This window comes from Apostichopus japonicus, chromosome 21 (genome assembly GCF_037975245.1).
Source record: "Apostichopus japonicus isolate 1M-3 chromosome 21, ASM3797524v1, whole genome shotgun sequence".
Classification (NCBI taxonomy): domain Eukaryota; kingdom Metazoa; phylum Echinodermata; class Holothuroidea; order Aspidochirotida; family Stichopodidae; genus Apostichopus; species Apostichopus japonicus.
In genome coordinates, this window is record NC_092581.1 from 15,046,051 (window position 1) to 15,069,180 (window position 23,130).

Below are 23,130 nucleotides of genomic sequence, written 5' to 3' on the forward strand. Positions count from 1 at the left end.
TCATTAATATGAATACTCAAATTTATTGCAAAGGCCTGATGAAAGTGGGAGGGTCAGGGTGTTACAACTTCAGGGCCCTGGGTCAAGTAGAGGACCAGGGAAATATGAGGAAAAGTTGGATCCAGTCACAAAATTGGCTGTGGGCGGGACCTGGATCTCAAAGCCACTGATAGAAGACTACCCAACAGGTGCATTTATGGTTAAACACTCAAATAGTAAATATCATCTTGCTTGCATAATTATGCAAGAATTGGAATAGGGAATTTCAAGTTATCGTTTTTTCTTGCCTAAAGTAAAAAAACGGTCGTTCAGTGGGTGCGATTATGGGGCTTGACAAGTACCAAAAACCAGGTCCCATCAGTCAAGTTGAGTCCAGTGGTATTCTCTCGGACAGTGTGGAACCGGCTTCAGGCCAGCTGTTTTTAACAACCAGGGTTGTCAGCAAAGTTAGATGCTATGCCCATGTGATACAGGAGTGCTGTTACCTTGGCTCATCACACTTGCAGCCTTCAAAATCAATGTGTGAAATTAATGAAGAAGTTCCCTGCTCAATTTGGAAATGTCAGGCCCTGTGTAACTTTTACATTTTTACTTACACAGCCTAATTTTCAGTAAATAAGCAGTCTGTTTAGTTTATAGTTATTTTTTTCTCCCTCTTATTCTTTAGACGCCTCTTATGTGGATCCTCTCGGACCAGCCGCCGAGAGACCAAAGACAGCAGCAAAACGACGAGAGGTTGACGATGACTTTGGTGATGAGGAGTTAGGAGATGACCTCCTTCCTGAATAGAGAGCTTTTTATTGGAGGAGTTACTTTTGCTCTTATGATTAGAGAATAAGAGGAACAATCAACAGGGGAAGATTGGGGGTGGGGGGATGGGGGATCAAACAGAGCTGTTCTACCCTGGATTGAAAACAACTGGAAGAATGCTGTAGTCCTCCTTGATTGAAAGGAAGAGTGAAGAATCCTTTCATTTGATGGAGGTGGTGGGGGATGGAAGAGAGAAAATCAGCACAAACTATAACCTTGTCATTGGACAGATTTTCAAGAATAGAAAGGGAATAAAATATATGATCATTAGTCCATTGTCTCACCAAGCCTGCCTGGTGGGGAGTTGGGGGGGTGGGGGAGGAACTAGTATCCCTTGTAGATTCCTCCATCTATATGTTGTATTAATACACCGAAATCATAATAAGACATATAGTACAGTACTTGTGTTAAGTTGGTTACAGTTATTTCTCCAGAGTTTTGAGAACGAAATATTTTAATACAGTAAATATGCAGAACAACTTCCCTTGGGAGTTAAGAAGCTGTTCAGCAGATTTTAAAGTTTTGTCAGTATAGCTTGTAAAATATGTTAGACGGTCAAATAATAGCTACTCGTGTTCAGGTCTCAACAAACATTTGACAATATCCACCCTTATAGTTTTGTCCCTTATCAAGAAAAATGTATTCTCTAGTATAACACAGTTTGTTAATATCTGGAAATAACTTGGGAGGCCCACAACCTCCAGACAATAAAAACTTTCAACAAATGTGAGCCATTTTGTTTTTTGGGTGTTGAAGGAGGAGGGGGGGGGGGTGGGGGAATACCAGTGACCTTTAGATGGAGGTCATCATTTCATGGACAAACAGAATAACTTCATTGAGTCTGTGTATAACACTGATAAGGTGTATGTGTATCTTTGTATGTATAGCTCACTTTGAACACATTAAAGGATTATACTGGTAGCAGACAATGTAAGACTTGTTGTATTGCAGCAAAAACTATTCTACACTGTTAGTTGAAAACCCCATATCTATATACTGCCCCTAGCTTTATATGAATGGTTGAATGTATGTAAACTGTTTTTACTGGCTAAACCTTCTCTTACTCCAGGAAGTTGATCACAAGTTGCTGGTCTGTGATGTCATCTGGGCAGACATTTTTCAGATGCTTAACTTACCTAGACTAGTTTAACCTTCTTGTTGATTTATCTAGCCGATACAATTGGAATTTTCACTTAGCAGTCAATGTTCGCTGTATTTAGAATTTCATCAAAATGCAACTTTTTTTTGTAGAAATGTTATTCCCTCTGTGGATGAATGATTGAAATATGATGAAGAACAACAAAGACATTTTCAGCCGAATTTGCCCTAATCTCATTCATTCTGCTGTTACCCTGATGCATTTACAAACTATGACCAAAATTTAAACACAAGGTCATATCATTTGCTGTACAAAATGCTATTAGGATGTGCTTTTTACCAACTGAGTCAGAAAGTTTCTGCAATCTTTTCTGGGTACTCAACTTTAGCTACCAGAAAATCCTTCAGTACCACTCTTCTTACCCCCATCATACCCCCTAGCTGTGACACATGGTTAACATTCTTCCCACCCCCCCCCTCATCATACCCCTAGCTGTAACACAAGGATAATCTTCTTTCCCCCTTCATACCCCTAGCAATAACACAAACATTCTTCTTACCCCCTTCATACCCCTGGCTATGACCCAAGGTTAACATTCTTCTAATGATCCCCCTTCATACCCCTAGCTGTGACATGGTAACAATCATCTTACCTCTTCATACCCCTAGCTGTGATACAAGGTTAACATTCTTCTAATGATCCCCCTTCATACCCCTAGCTGTGACATGGTAACATTCATCTTACCTCTTCATACCCCTAGCTGTGATACAAGGTTAACATTATTCTTATCCCCCTTCTTACCCCTAGCTGTGACATGGTAACATTCTTCTTACCCCCTTCATACCCCTGGCTATGACCCAAGGTTAACATTCTTCTAATGATCCCCCTTCATACCCCTAGCTGTGACATGGTAACATTCATCTTACCTCTTCATACCCCTAGCTGTGATACAAGGTTAACATTCTTCTAATTATTCCCCTTCATACCCCTAGCTGTGACATGGTAACATTCTTCTTACCTCTTCATACCCCTAGCTGTGATATATGGTTAAGTAGTATGTTACTGAGTCATATGACAAGGTACTTAATAGTTACATTTCGCCTTGATATAGAATTTCAAAGTTTGTATTCTTTTACCAGTGAAAATTTTTCTTTAGCTTGATATGTGATGTTTGTCAATAAATATTTATATTTTATTGGAGATTTAAGTTACTGAACAAATGTTACATTGTATTGTAAATTAATTTTCATTATAATAAAATTAGAGAGAGGATTTAACTGCTGTACTATTGTTCTTGTTGGTCATGTCACAGCGAATAGACACCCTGCAAGTCTACAGGTACAGAGAAGTTAAAGGCATTGAAGACTCGCCCCAAACCGCGTGCGGCCATCTGAAAAAGTTAACTTTCTGTTGCTTGCAAGTGAAGTTTTGTTTGTGTCGCTTCAAAATGCAGACATGCAGTAATGAAACGAGATACCTTGTTATCGTTAGCTGGACCTGAGATGTCCATCGCTTTATCGTTTATACACTGTGCTGTGGGTATTGACCACAGCTGTGTGTACTGGCTGTACACTAATGTCTAATTTCCGACGGTAGCAAGCTGTGTGTGTATTTTCTGGGATCGATGGTGGTGTCTAACACTTCTGTTACACCTCATTCGAAACTAGATCAGATTACCGGCATTAGACGTTTCTTTTTGCGCGAGTCTTCACACCCTTTAAGTTTGAAATCATTTAGAGAATAAAGGGTTATATGAAGCCACACGTTGGCTCGTGTGTTGTTTGGGATAGGTGGAATATTACTCTTCTCCATCAGTATTTTCTGAGTTTGGAGGTTTCCTTAGACTCGAGCAAGCCCAGAAAAGGTTCACTGGCGGATCCAAGGGGGCCATGCCCCCCCCCCCCAAAGGTGAGCCAAAAAGTGTTTCCGAACATCCGATAAATCATATGATTGGAAATTAAATAAATCGAGAGGAATAGCAGTGGTAGACTAGTCTAAACCTTTTTCGTTTTCTGGTTTAAAATTAAATGCAGAGCTACCAACTGACCCGCAATTCGCGGGAATTAGACCCGCATTCTAACACCCAAACCCGCACAAGCGTCCGAAAAAACCGCATTGTAATTGTCAAGTATACATAAAAAATTTGCATCAAATTTTGACTTAGCAACCATCATTTCTTTAGCATTTAGCATAATAGAGTATAAAACCTCCTTTACAGCATCATTTGAACCTCAAATTAGACCTATATTTCTTTTCATTGGGGCGAGCAGCGAACATTTTCATGCCACGGGAAAGAATGAATTATCACCTACTATTCAATTTATTGATGTTACACAAAAAAAAAAATGCATATTTCTCAGAAAATTTTGGGTGACAAAAGCCTTTCTAAGTGCCACCATTTTACATGTAGGCATCACCAGGATTCCAAAAAAAATCAAAAGGGGAGGGGGACACCCCCTCCCCTTATACCCTCCCCCAGGACCAGCATTTGCCTTCTCAAGAGTTGGGAGCTATGTAAATGTATGAGCATGAGGATTTACAGTTTAACACCATTTTGCAGTTACAGGCTGGTTGTAAGAAATTTATAACCTATGAGAAATAAAATTTCTTGAGAAAGATGATCCCAACTTTGTTTTAGAAATATTTTAGAAAATTACACCTGGGAAACATTTTTTTAGAAGCAAATTAACATCACCATTGTACACTTTTGTCGCACCAAATTGCATCTGAGGGCATTCAGCAATAGAAAATTTTCCAAAGACCCCTCCCCCATATCACTCTAATGCCACTTTGGCCCCTCCCAAACAAAGGCCCTGGATCCGCCAGTGAAAAGATTATGGTTGGCATTATTATATTTGACCCTCATTTGCTTGCACCCAAATTCCACCTCAATTTGTTAACTCCAGACAAAAGAAAATAACACTTCTAATCACAATCTTTTAGATAAATTTCTCAGCAAAAGGTCATGTTGTAATTAAATACCAAAAGTCTTGTGTGCTTCTGCATTACAAATATGGTGGGAGAAAATGACTTTCATTAATGAAAACGGCATATTTAACATATCATTTGAAAAGGGGTTCTTTTGATGATTTTCAAGAAAAGGGGGGAAGGTGGTGGGTGCCGGGTGGTGGGGGCGAGGAGTGAAATCCAGTGGGCTCCCCTCACCATTCAGCAGCCCCTCAGTGATATGCACGTTCTATATGCAAAACCGTTGATACATTTCAGATTATGTAATCATTCAAAGTTGTAACGTATGGTTAACAGCTTTAAACATCGATAAAGAAGAAACGGACTGGAACTGATGGCACCTGAAGTTGGGATTTCCAACCATTCAGTTGTACTGTACCTAACTAGTGATGTAGTTCAGTTTGCTAGAGCATTGATCAGGGACGTAGCCAGGGGGAGCGACAGCTCCCCCCTTTCAGTGTCGATTTTTTTTTTTTTTTAACTGTCGTTTTGTTAGCATGGTATTTTGTCAGTGCTCTTTTGATCTTGAATACTCGTCAGCTCCGTTAACTCGATTGTAATCGTAGTAACATTCACGCCTACTGATTCAACTACTTACTTAGTTTGGCAGATGCAATTAGCTAAATTTAGCTTATAGCCAATTACAAGCCTACAGTTGGCCACTGCATAATAAAATAAATATTGCCTACCTAACCGCACTCTATGGAATGTCACGAACTGTATGCACAACAACGTCGACAACGTTCGTTCAATGAGTCGTCCTAAGTTGTTGCACGAACAGCATGTTATGAAGCTAAGCTAGCAATCGTACGTGATACGCAATTCCTATAAATAATTATTACACTGCTAATACACTGCGATAACGATATTTGTTTTTAGGCCACTGCATATCTGGCTGTATTACAAAATATGAAAGTTTATATTGTCCATCATTTAAGTTCGTCAAATGTATTAAAGTCCAGACATTGGACAATAAACAAGAATCATCCTACTGGAAAACTTGTAAAAGAGCACTATGTTTGTCTTTCTGATATATTATGTAAAAGAACATGTAAAAGAATTTAAACAGGAAGCAAAATCTGCTGATACTGATATCATATGATCAGGGCGCAGCCAGTATGTAGCACGATAGTTTCATTCAACACTCTACCCGCCGAAAAAGACTATAGGATCCGATCTTGTCAGTTTTTTAACATGTAGTTAAGAACCCGTTTACGCAGATAATATTTCAGTTGAGAAAACACTTGAGAAATTTGCATCAGAGAGCAATCGTCGGATAGCTCTCGCCTTCTCTTATTAGGCTAACTTAAACATTTACTAGCTACAGTTGTATCAAAGACATTTCTGGACTATCTTTGTATCTACAAGTATCAGAAGTTGAAAAGTAAGTCTACTCTGTACATGTACCTTCAAGGGCGGAGGAACCGGGGGGCACAGGGGGCAAGTGCCCCCCCCCCCACTTCTTCCCAGGTTAAAAATGTGCCCTTTTTCTACATAAAACTTGTACTCTTGATTACCTTATTAGGTCAGCGATATTTCAGTAAGAGATCTAATCCTAATTTAGAACTATCAGGGGCGTAGCCATATATGTAGCACTGTAGGCCTGGGCCTACACTTTTTTTTGGCCAAGTTATCTTTTTTATTAAAACACCCATAATTCAAATCCATAATTCAAATCCATAATTCAACACCCATAATTCAAATTCAAATCACATCATTTACTATTCTTCCTGTGCTACTTAATAAACGATTATAATGTACCAATAATACAGGGCACAGATTTAATGTAACAGACGAACAAAATACTGTAGCTATTAGCCCAAGAATGAAAACTACTGTATTAAGAATGTAAAACCAATCTCTCTTATATACAAATTTGACTAATTCATAGATAACAAAGTATACTGCACATCTACTTTAGGTGTTAGGTCAAACCTCGTGTCGATTTACCTTCATTTGGATGAATCTGTAACTCATCAATGCTCTTTGCTTTTCCAAGCAACTGGACAGGGTTCCCGCCTTTACCTTCCATGGCAAAAAGAATCTTTGAAATCTTGGCAACTTGCTGTGCACAATCTGGTAATCGATCAAAGTTGCGATGGAGATGGATATCGTGTCCCATGTAGTTTGACAGAACATCAAGTTCATTGTCTCGCAGATTCATTAACTCTGCTGGACGAGGTTGCTGGACGAGTTTAAGAGTCTAGACAGGAAAAACTATTGAAATGAACGTAGCAAGATTATGGCTAAATTAGGTGACCTATTCTTCTGTCATCTATAGGCTGTCATTCATATCGCGTGCCGTTTCATTCAATACTCTACCCGCCGAAAAAGACTAGGATACGATCTTGTCAGTTTTTTAACATCTACTTAAGAACCCGTTTACGAAGATAAAATTTCAGTTGAGAACATTCCACAGTCAAATAAGCCTATCGTTGATTAACAGACTTTATATGTATAGAGCTGCAGCACTTTGTTGCCTGTTGTTGTCACGATCGGCGTTCCAAGTTCCAAAACAGCCTTTTCGATAAACATTTACTAGCTACAGTTGCATCAAAGACAAATACTGGCTATGGTTGTATCGAAAACATTTCTGGCCTATCTTTGTATCTACAAGTATCAGAAGTTGAAAAGTAAGACTACTAAGACGGGGCGGGGGGGGGGGGGCGTTGATGGAGTGATGTGTATACGCAAATAAGATAATACAATAAGATTTATAAAGGGTACTAAATATCAGGCTGCATCAGTCCAATCGAATTGCTGCAAAGTGCCCTTTGACGTCGGTGCCCCCCCCCCCCCCCAGATTAAAAGTGCTTCCGCCGCCCTTGTGGACCTTGCTAATTTTAATACATTATGTATTATTGAATTACGTACTATTTTAACTCGTTTGTTTTTTGGGTTTAAAAGTGATATTGAATGAGGTGTCTCAAGTTAGCAAGAGGCCAGGGAACCAGAATGAACACTAGGGAAGGGCCGTTTCCGGCCATCTGGGGGGTTTGTAAAACCAAAAATTTTCTTGTACGCTCCGCACCAACTGATGGTGGCGCTCCGCTCAGATAGTCGTGCCTACAACTTTGAAAATCCATATCAATCGCAAAAAAAGTGCCCCCCCCCCCCGCTTTCAAATTCCTGCCTACGTCGCTGGCATTGATTACATACTAGGAACAGTAAAATTAATACACGTGTGCACCTCTAACTACATCAAGAAGTGGAAACGCACGCCTTGACCGAATATTAGCATAAATAAAGCTTGTAGGGTAATGTTGGGATAATTCGACCCTTCATCCGAATTCGACTTTCTCCTAGAAATTTTAGCATCTTTTAAATATGAAAAGGTAATCTTAATTTAATTTCGATATTAACATTTTTCTTACAATCTATTACCCATGCTAATACATATTTTTCATGTTTATTAGAATTTTTTCGCTGCATTTTTATCTGTAAATTGTAAGTTAAGTTTAGAGTCAGTGAGTTTTACCTGCAATCATAAACATATATCTTGGTCAAGTTCGATGTATTTTATCATTTCCGATGACGTCACACCCGCATTTATATAGGTGCCGAAAATTACGTCCATTTTCGAACCGTTTGGGGCTTTTTAGCAACGTTGAAGATTTTTATGAAGTTCACCTTACGTTCACGAAAGATTCTTGTATGATCATTGACACAACTCCTATGTTATCATGAATTTGTGTTGCTTAAAACCTCTTCTTGTCAACATTTGTATATGTTTCTCATGTATTTAAAATGCCGATTGGTATTCTTGTGCAATATATTTTTATCCTTTTAATTTATGTGTCAAATTTTGTTTCGTCGTTAGACTGCATGTATACAAAATGAGCAAATTTGACTGTTAAAGACGTTTGAAACAAACCTGGATGGAGATATGGCAGACAAGGCTCGTATACCTATGTATTCTGAATTGGACGCCCACTAACAATACAAAGTGAGGCACAATACTCATTTAGTGTTAACTTGTAAAGTTTTCGTACACATGATGATTGAAGACTCTTGCACTCGTTGAACTTGGCGGTTGGGGACATGTGGGATGAAGGTGGGATGTACGGTGGGGTGGGATGGGGTGGGACAGTGCCCGGTCTGGCTACGAGCCAGCAACAAACCGCCCCATGTGATCCACATCCTGGAGTAAGGAAGGGTTCAGCCACTAGAGAACTAAAGGACATTCAATCAAACATCCATCTCGAGTTTGAGACACACATTATCAAGTTGTAACACTAAACAGTGTGGAGTATATTTCTCTTAGACAATTGCTATATTATACCTGCCAGTTATCTGCCCTTATTATATGACCATCTACGAAACTAATTGGCAAATTAACAAACGATATATTCGATATTGTATAACACACCATTTCCTGCTGTCCTTTCGGTTAACCTATGACGTGATCATTGGCACACACAAAGAACGATACGTAATTGACCTAAATGTCTATGACCTTTGTCCATGACAAGAATCATTGATATTTCCAGCTGGTGAAACCTCTTTAATATTGTTAACAGGGAATCATGTTTCATTTCCTAGTTTTTAATGTTCGCTTGCTCTCGACCTTACAATTTAGACAAAATGAGCTAGGGAGGTGGCAAAGTACAGCGCCGTGGCTTACTATCAAAGGTTGAACTTGTCATTGCCGCTCTGTGTCGAAGAAATAGCTAACAAAAAGCTAACGTAAGAATCATTAAACTTCGATTATAACACTAGTTCTAGTTTGCTTGCTTTCTTTCTCAACGGACAGAATATTGATGACCCAGTTTACATCATTGAGAAAGAAGTCAGTGATTGTCTGAAGTATTAACCTTATTATCACATCGAGATTGCGCAATGGCTTACTTCTTTATCATGTTGCAAGTTTATAACAGTAAAAGAACACGGAACAGGAGAAATCGTGAAGCAGACTGTAGACTTATTACACGATGACGTCACGCTCGTGCGAAAATCGCTTTATAAAACTCCCTTTTTTTTATAATGCTTCAAAACGATTGTAATGTCAGTCTGAGCAGCATGAATATCCTGTTTTTATCATGTGAAGGTTTAGGAACTGTTAACACTGTCAGTAACGAATGCATCGCAGCATTATATATGAGAACAGCATAGAGTGGTATTAGCATTAGAAAAGTGTGTCACTTGGGTAATGATACATCACAGCGAAATGAATATGTATCAGTAACCAACATGTACTGTGTGGCGCAGTCACACGCTCACTTTTATTAAATTACGCATCTTAGAGACTTTCGCGCGCTCTCTCTATTTGTTTCTCTTTACAGGAATTGAAGTTATATGTATGCCCTGAATTGTTCATTGACGGTTTCACGGAGAATTATTTGTCTACTATACATTTTCATTGTCACATTGTTATTTATTTATTTATATTCAACACAGGATATATGTCTTTTTAATGGAGGCAAAAACGATGACACATTAACTCTATCTGACATCTAAAACCCGAGTGCAAAGTTGACCAAAGTTAATCTTGGTAAGTTACAATATTAAATATACAGCCAATGGCTTCAAACTATTCTTGAACCAGTATTCCAGTAACATCTAGAAAGTATATCGAGTGCACAGAAGGAAAGGTGTTTACTAATTTTTTGTTCATTTACCAAAGATGGCTCACCAGATAAATAGCAGTTGTCATATCCAGCACCTGCTTAACATCGGTTATTAACACCTGATTAGTGACTAACTATTTATTATCTGCAGTTATAGCAACTGACTTAAAATTTTACATTTAATTGTTTGTTCTTTCAGATGATATTAATGGCTTTATTTTGAAGAATGTTCGAAACTGGTAGATGGAAATAAACACTCTTTCCTCGTTCTTACAGTCATTTTTTACAGAAAACGAAATGAAATAATGCATGGATTCCACAAAATTAGACTTGAACATAATAATTGGACAGCCTGAATAACGAAAAGGTTCACTGTAAGAATCCAGCGCTATTATGATTAAAACTTTCGAGGTACATCCAAAAAGTCTGTAAATGCCAGGAATTCATGGAATGAGGTTTTCTGTCTCTATGAAGATAACATGGCCGTTCAGCATTTTACACATCGACTCGAGGTGGATAGATTACCATGTAATCTGACAGTATCATAATTCACCAAGAGAGATTAGGTAACTGAACAGATCAGCTGCAACTCTAATCTGCCGAGATGTCACCTGCAAATATGACCAAGAATACATTTAATAAAATAAAAGAAAATTACAATTAAAGAAAATTACCAATGTGAAAGAAACAAGAAGATTTCATTTATGTGACACAATAATTTTCTATTCTTGCGATGAGCAGTCAGTTAAGAACGGTCAGTTAAGAACGCATATGAGTGTTTGTAAGCCATCAGCTTGAACTTAAGAAATATGCGGCGGAAATTGGTTTTGAAACGACGTACCAAGCAAATGTAAAATGCAGTTATTGAGAAATAGTTTCGTCGTCGGAACACTTGAGAAGACCAGGCGCCACCATGGAGTTGTCCAACGACAGTTTCAGTAGTAAGCACATAGTGATGCAGGTTGTGACAAGGTTAACAGTAATAGGGGATGATTAGGTTTGTCGTATCAAGTATCACTATAAACTTTGAAGACTTGGAAGAAGCTTAACTGAAGGTACAATTCCAATAAAGAATTTACTGACGCAAGATGAACAAAGATATATATTTGTAGCATTTTCACGAAAGATCATGACAATGAGAATGTAACAACATTTACATGTTTTTTTTTTTAAATCTGTATTCTTTTTTAAGCAACTGCAATAAATTTTGAAAATTAATATGTTTATTGATTCCCAGTCTTTCAATATCTTTGAACAAAGGTGAAACAGGAATACCTGATACTATCATATTCAAAATATGAAAATATGAAATATGAAGCACTTTGGATTTTGATTATTAGACATTATATACAGAAACACCTAATATTTTATATCGTCGCTGTGACAAGATGAATCGAAAGTTGCTGTTAACAGGAATCCATCCTTCCTCATTGGCGTAGTATATTGCGAAATTCAAGTTATTGCGATGACATTGCAAGTTTGAAGCTACAGTTTCTCAATAATGTTTCGACAGAAGTGTTAATAAATCTTAGTATCATTATTTTATAGCCATTCACTTGATTTCATACTACAGTTCATTAGATAATGGTTACGTGGTATTGATACAAGTTAAGTGTGTTATTAAGTCCCCAAAAATATGAGAAATCATATTTTTGGAAGAGATTTTTTATGTAATTGATTTTATCACATGTAGCATACAAGGCTATCACGTTAGATAACCAAATGCAAATTATAAAAATATAAACAACCAACATTCACAATTTGGTGAACAAGCGATTTGTTACAAGTGCTTACAATTATTTACTGTTCATAATGTTTATAAAATAAAATCTCCATCTCCCCTCTCCCCTCCCTGTCACCCCTCTTCTCATATAGCTCTCTTCCACCTTTTTTACTCCACACCTTTCTATCTTTGTCCTTCTGTAGTTTATTCCCTACCCTCTTCCCTTAATCCTCTCTTTGTCCTTTTACTGTTTATCTCCTACCTCTCCTCTCCCCTGTTGGTTACTTTAATCTCTATCCCGTGTCTACTAGTCCTCGTACATCCATCTCGTTTGTGTTCACCCTGCTCATTAACCTGTCTGTATTCTCTGCTTGTATTTGTCCCTTAAATTGTATTTTCTGCTACTTGTCATTCAGCCTTTGACGAAGAACCTACTAGGATCGAAACATCAGGCCCACTTACTTTTACACATACAAGAAATGGGTGAAAAGTGAGAGGGCTTCACGTTTTGATCCTAGCAGAATCTTCTTCAGAGGATGAAAAAGGATGAAAACAAACTCTCATTAGTTGTGTCTATTTTTGCCCTATTCATTTGTAATTAATTTGTCTAATTTGACTATCTGTCCATATGCATCTCTTAATGTATTCTTAGAAGATCCTGCTAGGATCGAAACGTCAGGTCCTACAAATTCCACTGTCTAAACAGGACTCAATATTTCTGTTATATACCGACCAATGGTACATTGCTATTATTTAATTCCAGAATCATCAACAACTCATGCGCAGAGCAACTTACATGGTAAAATATAATTAAAGTAAGGGATAGGTTTAGCCTGATGGCTGACCCTGCGCCTGTATTGATCACATATGGATATAAAAGGTGTCAATCTAAACAATTCCAGAATCATCAACAACTCATGCGCAGAGCAACTTACATTGTAAAATATAATTAAAGAAAGGGATAGGTTTAGCCTGATGGCAAACCCTTTGCCTGACTTGGTCACATATGGATATAACAGGTTTTACAAAGGCGTCAAGCTAAACAATTCTACAATATAGTACATACACTTGATAAAATACTTGACCACGAACTTGTACTCAACTTTTCAAATTATACACTCAAAAATGTCTTATTATTTTTTTCTGATAATTAATTAGCTTTGTATTGACAATTATTACTACACGTTCAGTTATTTTGTGGATAATTAGTAGGATGATTTATTTTATTCACTAAAATGTATCATACAAAAAAATAATGTGCGAATCAATTTTCGATCATAATGTGCTGTTTTAACTAAGAACAAACTTTGGCTGCATGCCTTCTTAATTTCTTCTTTTTTTTTTATTATTGTTTTCTCCTGCATTTTTATTCTTTTGCAGTTAAATGAAGCTATCCGAAGAGGAAATAGATTTCATGTGATAACTACGTGATCTTCCTGAATGTTGTAAAAGTGAAACTTTTTTGTACAAGCTGTTAGCAAAGTAGATGAAGCTAGTGTAGAAAAATGGCGCACAAAAGAATATTGCAGATCAAGACAGAATTCTGCCTACTCAGTTTAACAGATGTCATACCACAAAGAACTAAACCGAATAAAACTTATTAAAGAAACTTAAATGATAACTATATGTATCCAATATTCTACTTCTTTGTCAAATCAATAGTTATCTTTTTCTTAAAGCAAACATTATGCAAGTCTAAGACCTATTAATCAATGCGCTGTACAAATGATTTTTTTTCATGCATTAATACCCTCTTGAAACTATGGAATTAACGAAACTGAAATTAAGTCCATATATTAGCCTCTGACGATTGTTTAAGCCATCATTTTCCCATAACGATAAATAAAAATGTTACATCTGCAAAGTATGTTTCCCTGTAGGAATTAATGTACTAAAGATATACTTAAACATAACTATAACCCTGTTATCAACGAAAAATCGATTTCAAACCTTAAATTCACTCTTGTGATAACGTTCGACAAATACGACAAATAATTCCTTTTTTTCTCACTATTTTCTTTTCCTTCAAATTATACCATAATACACAATATTAGGATCATTTTATAGGCTGATCAAACACTAAACGATAACCAAGCTTATACAAACGATTTCAATGTCCATTCACATTCTTTCTCAATATTTCATTTAATTTCACCATATTTTTGTTGATTATTTTTTAATTAAATTACTACTTATGATATTTGCATCTAATCTTTCTAGTGTAGACGCTGCTCCAAGAGTTGTGTATATAATCCAGGAACAAAGAAACTTCGTATCTGTAGCTCGGAAGATGGACATCCTCATCATGTTTCCTTAACATGTTAAGTTAGTCCAGTAGGTTTCATTTCAAAGTTTTGTCCACAAAAGTAATTAGATGTAGGTTCGTCGTTCTCCAACCAAAGCGAAACGGTCAAAATATCACAGTTATATTCACATCTTAACATCCAACAAGAAGAAACACTCTTCGTCAGGTCCAAGAAAAAACGTCTAGAGAATCAAGAAAAGCCTCAAATAATGTGTTCAATATAATCATCCGATGAAGAAGAGTCTTTATCCAGCCTGAAATAATTTGGTTCTTCGGAATTATCCTTTTCGTCATTCAATGACTATATGTCAAAAAGAGATAAAAGATTTTGTAAGAAATATAATTCCTCTTGTGAAGTTTTCACACTTGTAAACAGAAGAAAATAAGAGATTTATTCATCAAACAATATTAAAAATTTATGAAATAAGGTCATTTGAATGAATTCCTTTGAGTTAGTATTGGTATACAAATGATTTTATAATGTTATATATTGAATAAGGACATTCATGTAAACTAATCGGTTCTCATATTTAATTTCAAATATTTATTGAAATTCAAAAACATACCTCTCTCATATCATATAGAAACGAGCTTAATGTTATGTTAAGGTGTTCAAAGGTCGGCCTCTCGTCTATGGCAGAGTTCCAGGTAGCTAGCATATGACCAAAACTACAAATTGAAAGAAAATGGGCAAATATGCTTTACAAATAAACAACACGTCTGTTTAAACTTGCCAGACAAAATAAATGGATGACAAAGTTTCTTTTAAATGGCGTAATCAGATCTAGATCTGTTAAAAAAGAGTATTTTATTTTACTTAAATTATCAGCTAATCTCTAGAGATAATGATTAAACATAACTATACTGCGAAAAACCAAGATGAAAGAAATATTCAAGATCTTTTATATGAACATTTATAATTGATTTAAAGGTCAGACAGTATTACAGTTCTTATATCTACTTTTATATGAAAAAGTCGCCCAGAAAAGAACCTGGGCACGAAAACCAAACTACCGAACGACTGATCCGCTCTCAGCAACCCCAATCCCCTTGCATCGGGACTGTGACTGTGTGATCATCGTCGGGTGTGTATCACCATTCCCCTCGAAAGGGAACAGATACTACACATGATCTTAGCCAAACGACCGAGAGGCGATCTTAGCTAAAGATGTTGAATGTATGTATATGTGATATTCTACATGTCGGTATGAGAAGCAACAAATTGTGCTCTAATTAACAAGTTTTAAACTTACATTCCTCCTGGACAGGTGAGTGGTTGATCTAAGGATTCCTTGTTTCTTAATTTACTTTCTATTTCCGCGCAGGTTAGTCCACCAAATGGTATCTCTCCTGGAAGGGGAGTAACACAACGTAATCATGCTTAAAAGGAAAAGTCTAATAATCACAAATGAGTTTCATGTAACGCTTTAATGCAAACGATAAAGTGATATGAATTTGAACGAGACTAAACTCAGCTCCAAATTATAAAATTATTTATAAGAATCCAATAGGGGATCATTGACTGACACATTACTTCATGCAGCTACTGCTTATGCTAAAAGACTGATAATACAATAATTAGTGGTAGTTACACCATTTGAGCCTGTGTTTGGTATAAACTATATCTGTTAACAACTACTACTGCTTTTAGTTTCAATGAAATCATAAATACAAAACTTTACGAATGCCCTTGATGAACATTTGCTTCTATGGTAATTGTAGAAACGTTACAACAATTAATATATACATTATAGAACTTTGCAAAGTATCGATCCAAAATGGTTATTATGAGCCATACCAAGGGAGTAAATTTCCCATAGAACAACACCGAAATTCCAGATGTCTGATTTTTCCATAAAGTGTCCGAGGAAGACGGTTTCTGGAGCTAGCCACGCTAGGGGTGGTAGTTTCTGTTAACATTAATAATGAGATGAATCATTATGAAATGTAATAAGTAAAGTCGTGAGATAATTTTTTCCATCAAATATCACAATATTATATACAGAGGCGCCTACATTTTCGGTCCATTTTGACGTCTCTATTTTGTAGACCGACCGAAAGGAAGGCAAATGATGGTTCATATTTTACAAAAGCAATTGAATATCCTTACTATGTGACTTTGTTTCTACATATTGGGAAATTATCTGTTTTTATAAACATGATAGGTCACCTGACAAAGTTATATTAATTTACATTTTTATGTAACAGACAATGTTATGTCACAAATATGATACCTAAACTGCATGATGAAAAAAGGTGCAAACCTTCCATAAACAGCACAAAAACCAAAGTTAAAGTAACACTTTCATATATTTACTATTTAGCATTTCCTCTCCTCTATTTTATCTTGGTAGCCAAATAGCGAAGGCAAGAAGTTACTAACCTTATCTAAAATCTGTTTCACTCTCTCTTGAGCTAAATCAACTGGCCAGAAGTCGTACAACTTACATCTCCCACTGGGACTAAGTAATACCTTTCTCGCAGCTAGTCCTGGGTGGTGACACTGAATTGTGTTTGGAAGAAAATGCATCCAAACAAGAGATACGAATTATTTACAATCAGTGACCATATTAGTACTTAAAGTTAACAACTTCCCTACAGAGTTCTTGATAACCGGTAAAAAAAGATTCACCACACAATTAAAAAATACATTGATTCAAGTCTTAGTTACTCAGCATATGATATCCGTAATAATACTAATAACATGAATTTCAAAAGGACAAAAGCATTTGTGCATTTGAACGTTTTGAATGAATAAAGGTACCGTACTATACTATGCCACAAATAACGGTTGACGTTATAGGGATCCTGTCCGTCGTACGGATCTAAACATACGCTTTGTGGTGACCATCACTTAACAATCACTATATTAAGTATTAACGTGAAAAAGATATCTTACATTTTGCCTTTTCAGAAACAACATTCCTTCACAAATATCAGCTGCAAACATTGTCAAATGTAATGTTTTCTCATGGTCTGGGGTGTCCCGTTTGCTCGAACCACCAGACGATTCCTGGTAATTTCTCATTAAAAAATCTTTCAGGGTTCCGTATTCAATATATTCTTGATAGATAAAGTACGGCACTGAATATAAAAAGAATATCAATGATTGAATAATAAAAGTAAACACTTAAAACATATATCAATCACCCATAAACAGAAAGGTCTGATTAAAACTAGTTTTCAATATTTATGTCTTATTAAACTAGTTTCTAACACTGGCGGATCCAAGGGGGGCCAAGGGGGGCCATGCCCCCCCCCCCCCAAAGGTGAGCCAAAAGTGTTTCCGAACATCCGCTAAATCATATGATTGGAAATTTAAAAAAATCGAGAGGAATAGCAGTGGTAGACTAGTCTAAACCTTTTCGTTTTCTGGTTTAAAATAAAATGCAGAGCTCCCAACTGACCCGTAATTCGCGGGAATTAGACCCGCATTCTAACACCCAAACCCGCTGACCCGCACAAGCGTCCGAAAAAAACGCATTGTAATTGTCAAGTATACATCAAAAAATTGCATCAAATTTTGACTTAGCAACCATCATTTCTTAAGCATTTAGCATAATAGAGTATAAAACCTCCTTTACAGCATCATTTGAACCTCAAATTAGCCTATATTTCTTTTCATTGGGGCGAGCAGCGAACATTTTCATGCCACGGGAAAGAATGAATTATCACCTACTATTCAATTTATTGATGTTACACACAAAAAAATGCATATTTCTCAGAAAATTTTGGGTGACAAAAGCCTTTCTAAGTGCCACCATTTTACATGTAGGCATCACCAGGATTCAAAAAAATTCAAAAGGGGAGGGGGACACCCCTCCCCCTTATACCCCTCCCCCAGGACTGCGATTCGTGGCATGGACCAGCATTTGCCTTCTCAAGAGTTGGGAGCTATGTAAATGTATGAGCATGAGGATTTACAGTTTAACACCATTTTGCAGTTACAGTCTGGTTGTAAGAAATTTATAACCTATGAGAAATAAAATTTCTTGAGAAAGATGATCCCAACTTTGTTTTATAAATATTTTAGAAAATTACAACTGGGAAACATTTTTTTTAGAAGTAAATTAACATCACCATTGTACACTTTTATCGCACCAAATTGCATCTGAGGGCATTCAGCAATAGAAATTTTCCAAAGGGGAGGGGGACCCCTCCCCTTAGACCCCTCCCCCATATCACTCTAATGCCACTTTGGCTCTCCCAGACAAAGGCCCTGGACCCGCCAGTGGTTTCTAATATTTGTGTCTTATTAAAACTACTTTTCAATATTTATGTCTTATTAAAACTAGTTTCTAATATCTGTGTCTTATTAAAACTAGCTTCTAACATTTGTGTCTTATTAAACTAGTTTCTAATATCTGTGTCTTATTCAAACTAGTGTATAATACTTGTTTGTTATTAAAGTTAGTAAAAATATTATTAATTAATAAAAGCACTTGAAGACTGAGAGTCCTAAATGCCCACAAATATTCTAAACTGCATGTATTTGTGGTGTAAAAGCAGGCTTCACATGGTACGAGTAACAATATCAACTAATAGCAGATATTATGCCACTCACCATCTTCAAGTGAAACTCCTAATACATCCACAATGTTTTGATGTCTGGGCATAATTGTCGCATTCTTTGCTAAGGCACGGAAATTAAGGATCTCCTTCATCCGGGCATTCTCTACATCAGAAAACAAAAACAAAAACAAATTGAAGACACACCTGATTAGATGTTATCAAAGTAAGATAAAATTGAGAATGAAATTCTAGAGACATTTCTTCTTTACATATATAGAAAGTGGCACTGCTACTAAAACATAACTATAACAAGAAACCGCTTATATGACATCCCGTATACAGACAGTTAAATGCATCAATGTTTCTTGGATATCTTCGTCACTCTGTATTTGATCAAAACTGGCTGTGATAACTAGAGTTTCATTCACATAATATATATAATTACTCCTGTGGTTTTGTCGATGACGTCACTATACACAGCAACTAATATCGAAGTAATAACATAGCACTCGGTATACTTATAACATTTGTAAAACTTATTATAAAAATATCAATTTTCTGCTACTGAAACACATGAGAAATTAATAAATTAATTAAAGTTGATTAAATATACACACCAGAGACAGACTTTGCAATAATTTTCGTAACTTTATCTCCTTCAGACGAGTAGGTTGCCACCCAGTACTTCATGGTACCTGCCCCTGGTAGCTGGAAGTTTAGTTGGACATCTTCAGAATTCAAGCCGATGACGGTATCATCTATGCTTTGTTCGGCTACGTCTACAATTTTCATTGGAAAAAGCCAGAGTGAATGAATTTTGATTAAGTCGTTTCATTTCTAAAATAGTTGTAAGCATTAAATGGAATATTTACCAGATTCTGACATTATTCAAATATTTAATTTCTTATTGATAATGTCTAATAAGAAAACGTTCATTGAATTAACTAACTTCGATAAAGCATTTTAATAAGTTCCATAACGTTCCATTATCAGTACATGATACCAGATGGAATACTTTTAATCCAAAACCAATTTCATTGTGCTACACCCTGAATCAGGAACATTTGAACATTTTCAAAATTCTTTCGAAATGGAAGAATTGCTGAATGTCACTTCATTGCCTACATTACAACTTTCCTCTGTCTTTAATTATGATTCGAAATAATTGTCAGGTTTTACAAATAATACTGAAGTAATAATCCATCTTCATAACATACCATCGTTGATCATATCTGTTTGATCATATATAGGCGGGAGCTCTCTTGAGATCATTGCTAATGGCAGAGGACGTATGTGTCCTTGTGCCCTTTGATCCCTATTTAAAAATAATATTGAATTACTTTTATATGTAATAAATAATAAGATATATATATATATATGTAATAAATAACTAATCGCAAAACTTGAAGAAGAAAAATGCAGTATAGTTTAGGATTAGAAACTTCCGTCGGAATTTCTATGATAATACCGTTTAGAGGTTTTACATATGTTCATAAAAATATTAAATTGTAGGTAAAAAAATAACAACCTGAAACATTTACAAGCAATTTGAATAAAGACATTGAAATCTAAGCGAAAACAATTGTTATAATTAGAAATTATCAGTGCTGTCTTTGTATGTAAGTTGTTAATTACCTGAGAGTCATTAGCCAAAAGAAAGTACTACTTTATCATTTTGTTCCAGTATGATTCGTACTTCTATCCCATTGAATTAGTTTTAAAGGGAGTGAAGACTCGCGCACAAACAAAAGTCTGATGCCGGTAAACTGACCTAGTTTCGAATGAGGTGTAACGGAAGTATTAGACACCATCATCGATCCCAGAAAATACACACAGCTTGCTACCGTCGGTAATTAGACACTAGTGTACAGTCAACACATGCAGCTATGGTCAATACCCACAACACAGCGCACAAAGCAGCGATGGACATCTCGGGTCCAGATAAAAGATAACAAGGTATCAAGTTTCATTAGTGTCTGCATTTTGTAGCGACAAGAAAAAACTTCACTTGCAAGCAACGGAGAGTTAACTTTTTTCAGAGGGCGGCACGCGGTTTGGGGCGAGTCTTCAATGCCTTTAAATATGTAATAAATGATATCTACGTCAGTGGGTTCTAGATTGGAGTTCATGTCCTATAAGCAAGAGATCAGTTCAGCATTAATGAAGATATATAAACTTCGAAAAAGAACTTACGTCGGTAAGGTCATTGTCCTGTGTCCTGTTTTGAAAGAAATTTAATTCACAAGTTTTTCCTATTTCTGGCATTATTTAAAAAAGTCATACAGTTTAAAATCAATACGGTTATTACTTCAATTATGATGTCATAATAACTTATTTTAAGATCATAACACTTAACAGAACCCTTTAATTGAACGCCTTACGAGTACCCGATTAAATCGTCTTCCGACAGCTCACTGTATATAAGTAATTATTACGCGAACCTGGGCTAAGCGCATTATTTAAAAAAGTCATACAGTTTAAAATCAATACGGTTATTACTTCAATTATGATGTCATAATAACTTATTTTAAGATCATAACACTTAACAGAACCCTTTAATTGAACGCCTTACGAGTACCCGATTAAATCGTCTTCCGACAGCTAACTGTATATAAGTAATTATTACGCGAACCTGGGCTAAGCGTCCTTTCAATATTATTCGAATTCTTGCTTTGTGTAGAATTGAACTATATACGAATAACTACATACGAGTAATGTATGAAAAATATCTGATTATACTAGTTGTATAACGATATGCAGTTCGATTGGTACATAACATTTCTGTATACTTTCTCTTTAAATTAAGAAAGTTTTAAATAGACAACACTTCCATTTCAAAAAGTAAAAGGTATTCTTTATATAACTCACCAAATAACTTCTTCCACAAAATGGCAAATGTTATTGTACTGAAAATCAGTAAGATTGCAATGGCTAATGCAACTCCAATTATCACTGGAAGTGAGATGTCCTCGGGACGTGTTGTTGGTTTAGCTATAGACAGAGGAAAGAAAATTCTTTCAATGTTTTATTCAATTATCTAAATCTATGATTCATGGTTTTGTTTGGTTACGTTAAAGTGTATATGTGAATTTCATCTCAAGAAATTATAACTTATCCCCAATATTTATAGTAATATGCTATGCTATGCTATATATATATATATATATATATATTTATATATATATATATATATATGTACACATATATATATATATATATATATATATATATATATATATATATATATATATATATATATATATATATATAAGATACGGTAGGTACTTTACTCTAACTGCTATTCGATACTACATAATTCAATGTTTGTCTAAGTTATGTTAACATTATGAATTCACATTACAACGTTTCTCTTTATATCTTATCTTTCCTTTTATATATAAGTCGACATTTCATTATGTTCCCTTGACTTTAAATTGTTGAACAAATATTCCCCATCAGAATATAAAAATATGTAAACAAACTTCCTAGTGAGGAAGTCATAGCTACTGTTTCACTTTCACAGTAACCAAAAAAAAATGTCAAACAATTTCTTCTGCTAACAAACACATATTATACCGACATCTTAACTAAGGAAACACACACAAAAAACTTCAGATTTTAACAGCAGTGTTGTTTTTTAATAATGTATCCCGACCTGTCAATTTTGTGTTAATTAATTGATTAAATTAAACAATATTTCTTACCAGGAGGAGGAGCTGAAGTCGTGACACTAGATTGGGGTGTTGTTAATCCTCAAAATAAAATAAGAGATATATTTATATATGTGAAAACAATCATGTCATAGAGAGTTTTATAAAGGTAACTACCTCCAACAGTAAAGCTTTAAAAGACAATTGTGATGTGCAGAATAGGATACCTACAAATATGTCATTAGTATAAATTCTTAATTTTATACCGGTTGTTAAAATCATCCTTTTCTGGGATTCTTCAATTGCTGAATAGTGATGTTCCAAATTATTACATTCAATGAAAATCACATGCTTGTAACATACATCATCAGCATCACAGGAAATATCTAACGTTTTATAAAAGTTTATCATTTCTGAAAAGCAGAATGGTTGACATTATAATGGCAAACTAGAGTAAACTAAGGGGTTTTTCTTTCACTATAATACTCTCCCCTATC

The 23,130-nt window shown here is 35.7% G+C and overlaps 2 protein-coding genes across 6 annotated transcripts in view; one reads left to right on the top strand and one right to left on the bottom strand.

Moving 5' to 3' along the window:
• Positions 1-12,181, top strand: part of LOC139962647 (intraflagellar transport protein 88 homolog) — a 33,203-nt gene extending 21,022 nt beyond the window's left edge. For 3 of the 4 annotated variants that reach the window (XM_071962809.1, XM_071962807.1, XM_071962810.1), the window contains 3 exons: positions 668-6,260; positions 10,274-10,367; positions 10,643-12,181. In XM_071962809.1, the coding sequence (XP_071818910.1) occupies positions 668-789 (122 nt within the window). In that variant the 3' untranslated portion in view covers positions 790-6,260; positions 10,274-10,367; positions 10,643-12,181. The remainder of the gene's footprint in view (positions 1-667; positions 6,261-10,273; positions 10,368-10,642) is intronic. The other variant, XM_071962808.1, reaches the window with a different exon arrangement.
• A 1,652-nt stretch (positions 12,182-13,833) lies between these two features.
• Positions 13,834-23,130, bottom strand: part of LOC139962651 (uncharacterized) — a 39,832-nt gene continuing 30,535 nt past the window's right edge. For both annotated transcript variants that reach the window (XM_071962814.1, XM_071962815.1), the window contains exons 4-15: positions 22,688-22,735; positions 21,852-21,974; positions 21,177-21,201; positions 20,201-20,298; positions 19,601-19,762; positions 19,036-19,146; positions 17,371-17,555; positions 16,855-16,974; positions 16,270-16,381; positions 15,725-15,821; positions 15,038-15,140; positions 13,834-14,772 (exon numbers count right to left, since the gene is read on the bottom strand). In XM_071962814.1, coding sequence (XP_071818915.1) covers positions 14,674-14,772; positions 15,038-15,140; positions 15,725-15,821; positions 16,270-16,381; positions 16,855-16,974; positions 17,371-17,555; positions 19,036-19,146; positions 19,601-19,762; positions 20,201-20,298; positions 21,177-21,201; positions 21,852-21,974; positions 22,688-22,735 — 1,283 coding nt within the window. In that variant the 3' untranslated portion in view covers positions 13,834-14,673. The remainder of the gene's footprint in view (positions 14,773-15,037; positions 15,141-15,724; positions 15,822-16,269; positions 16,382-16,854; positions 16,975-17,370; positions 17,556-19,035; positions 19,147-19,600; positions 19,763-20,200; positions 20,299-21,176; positions 21,202-21,851; positions 21,975-22,687; positions 22,736-23,130) is intronic.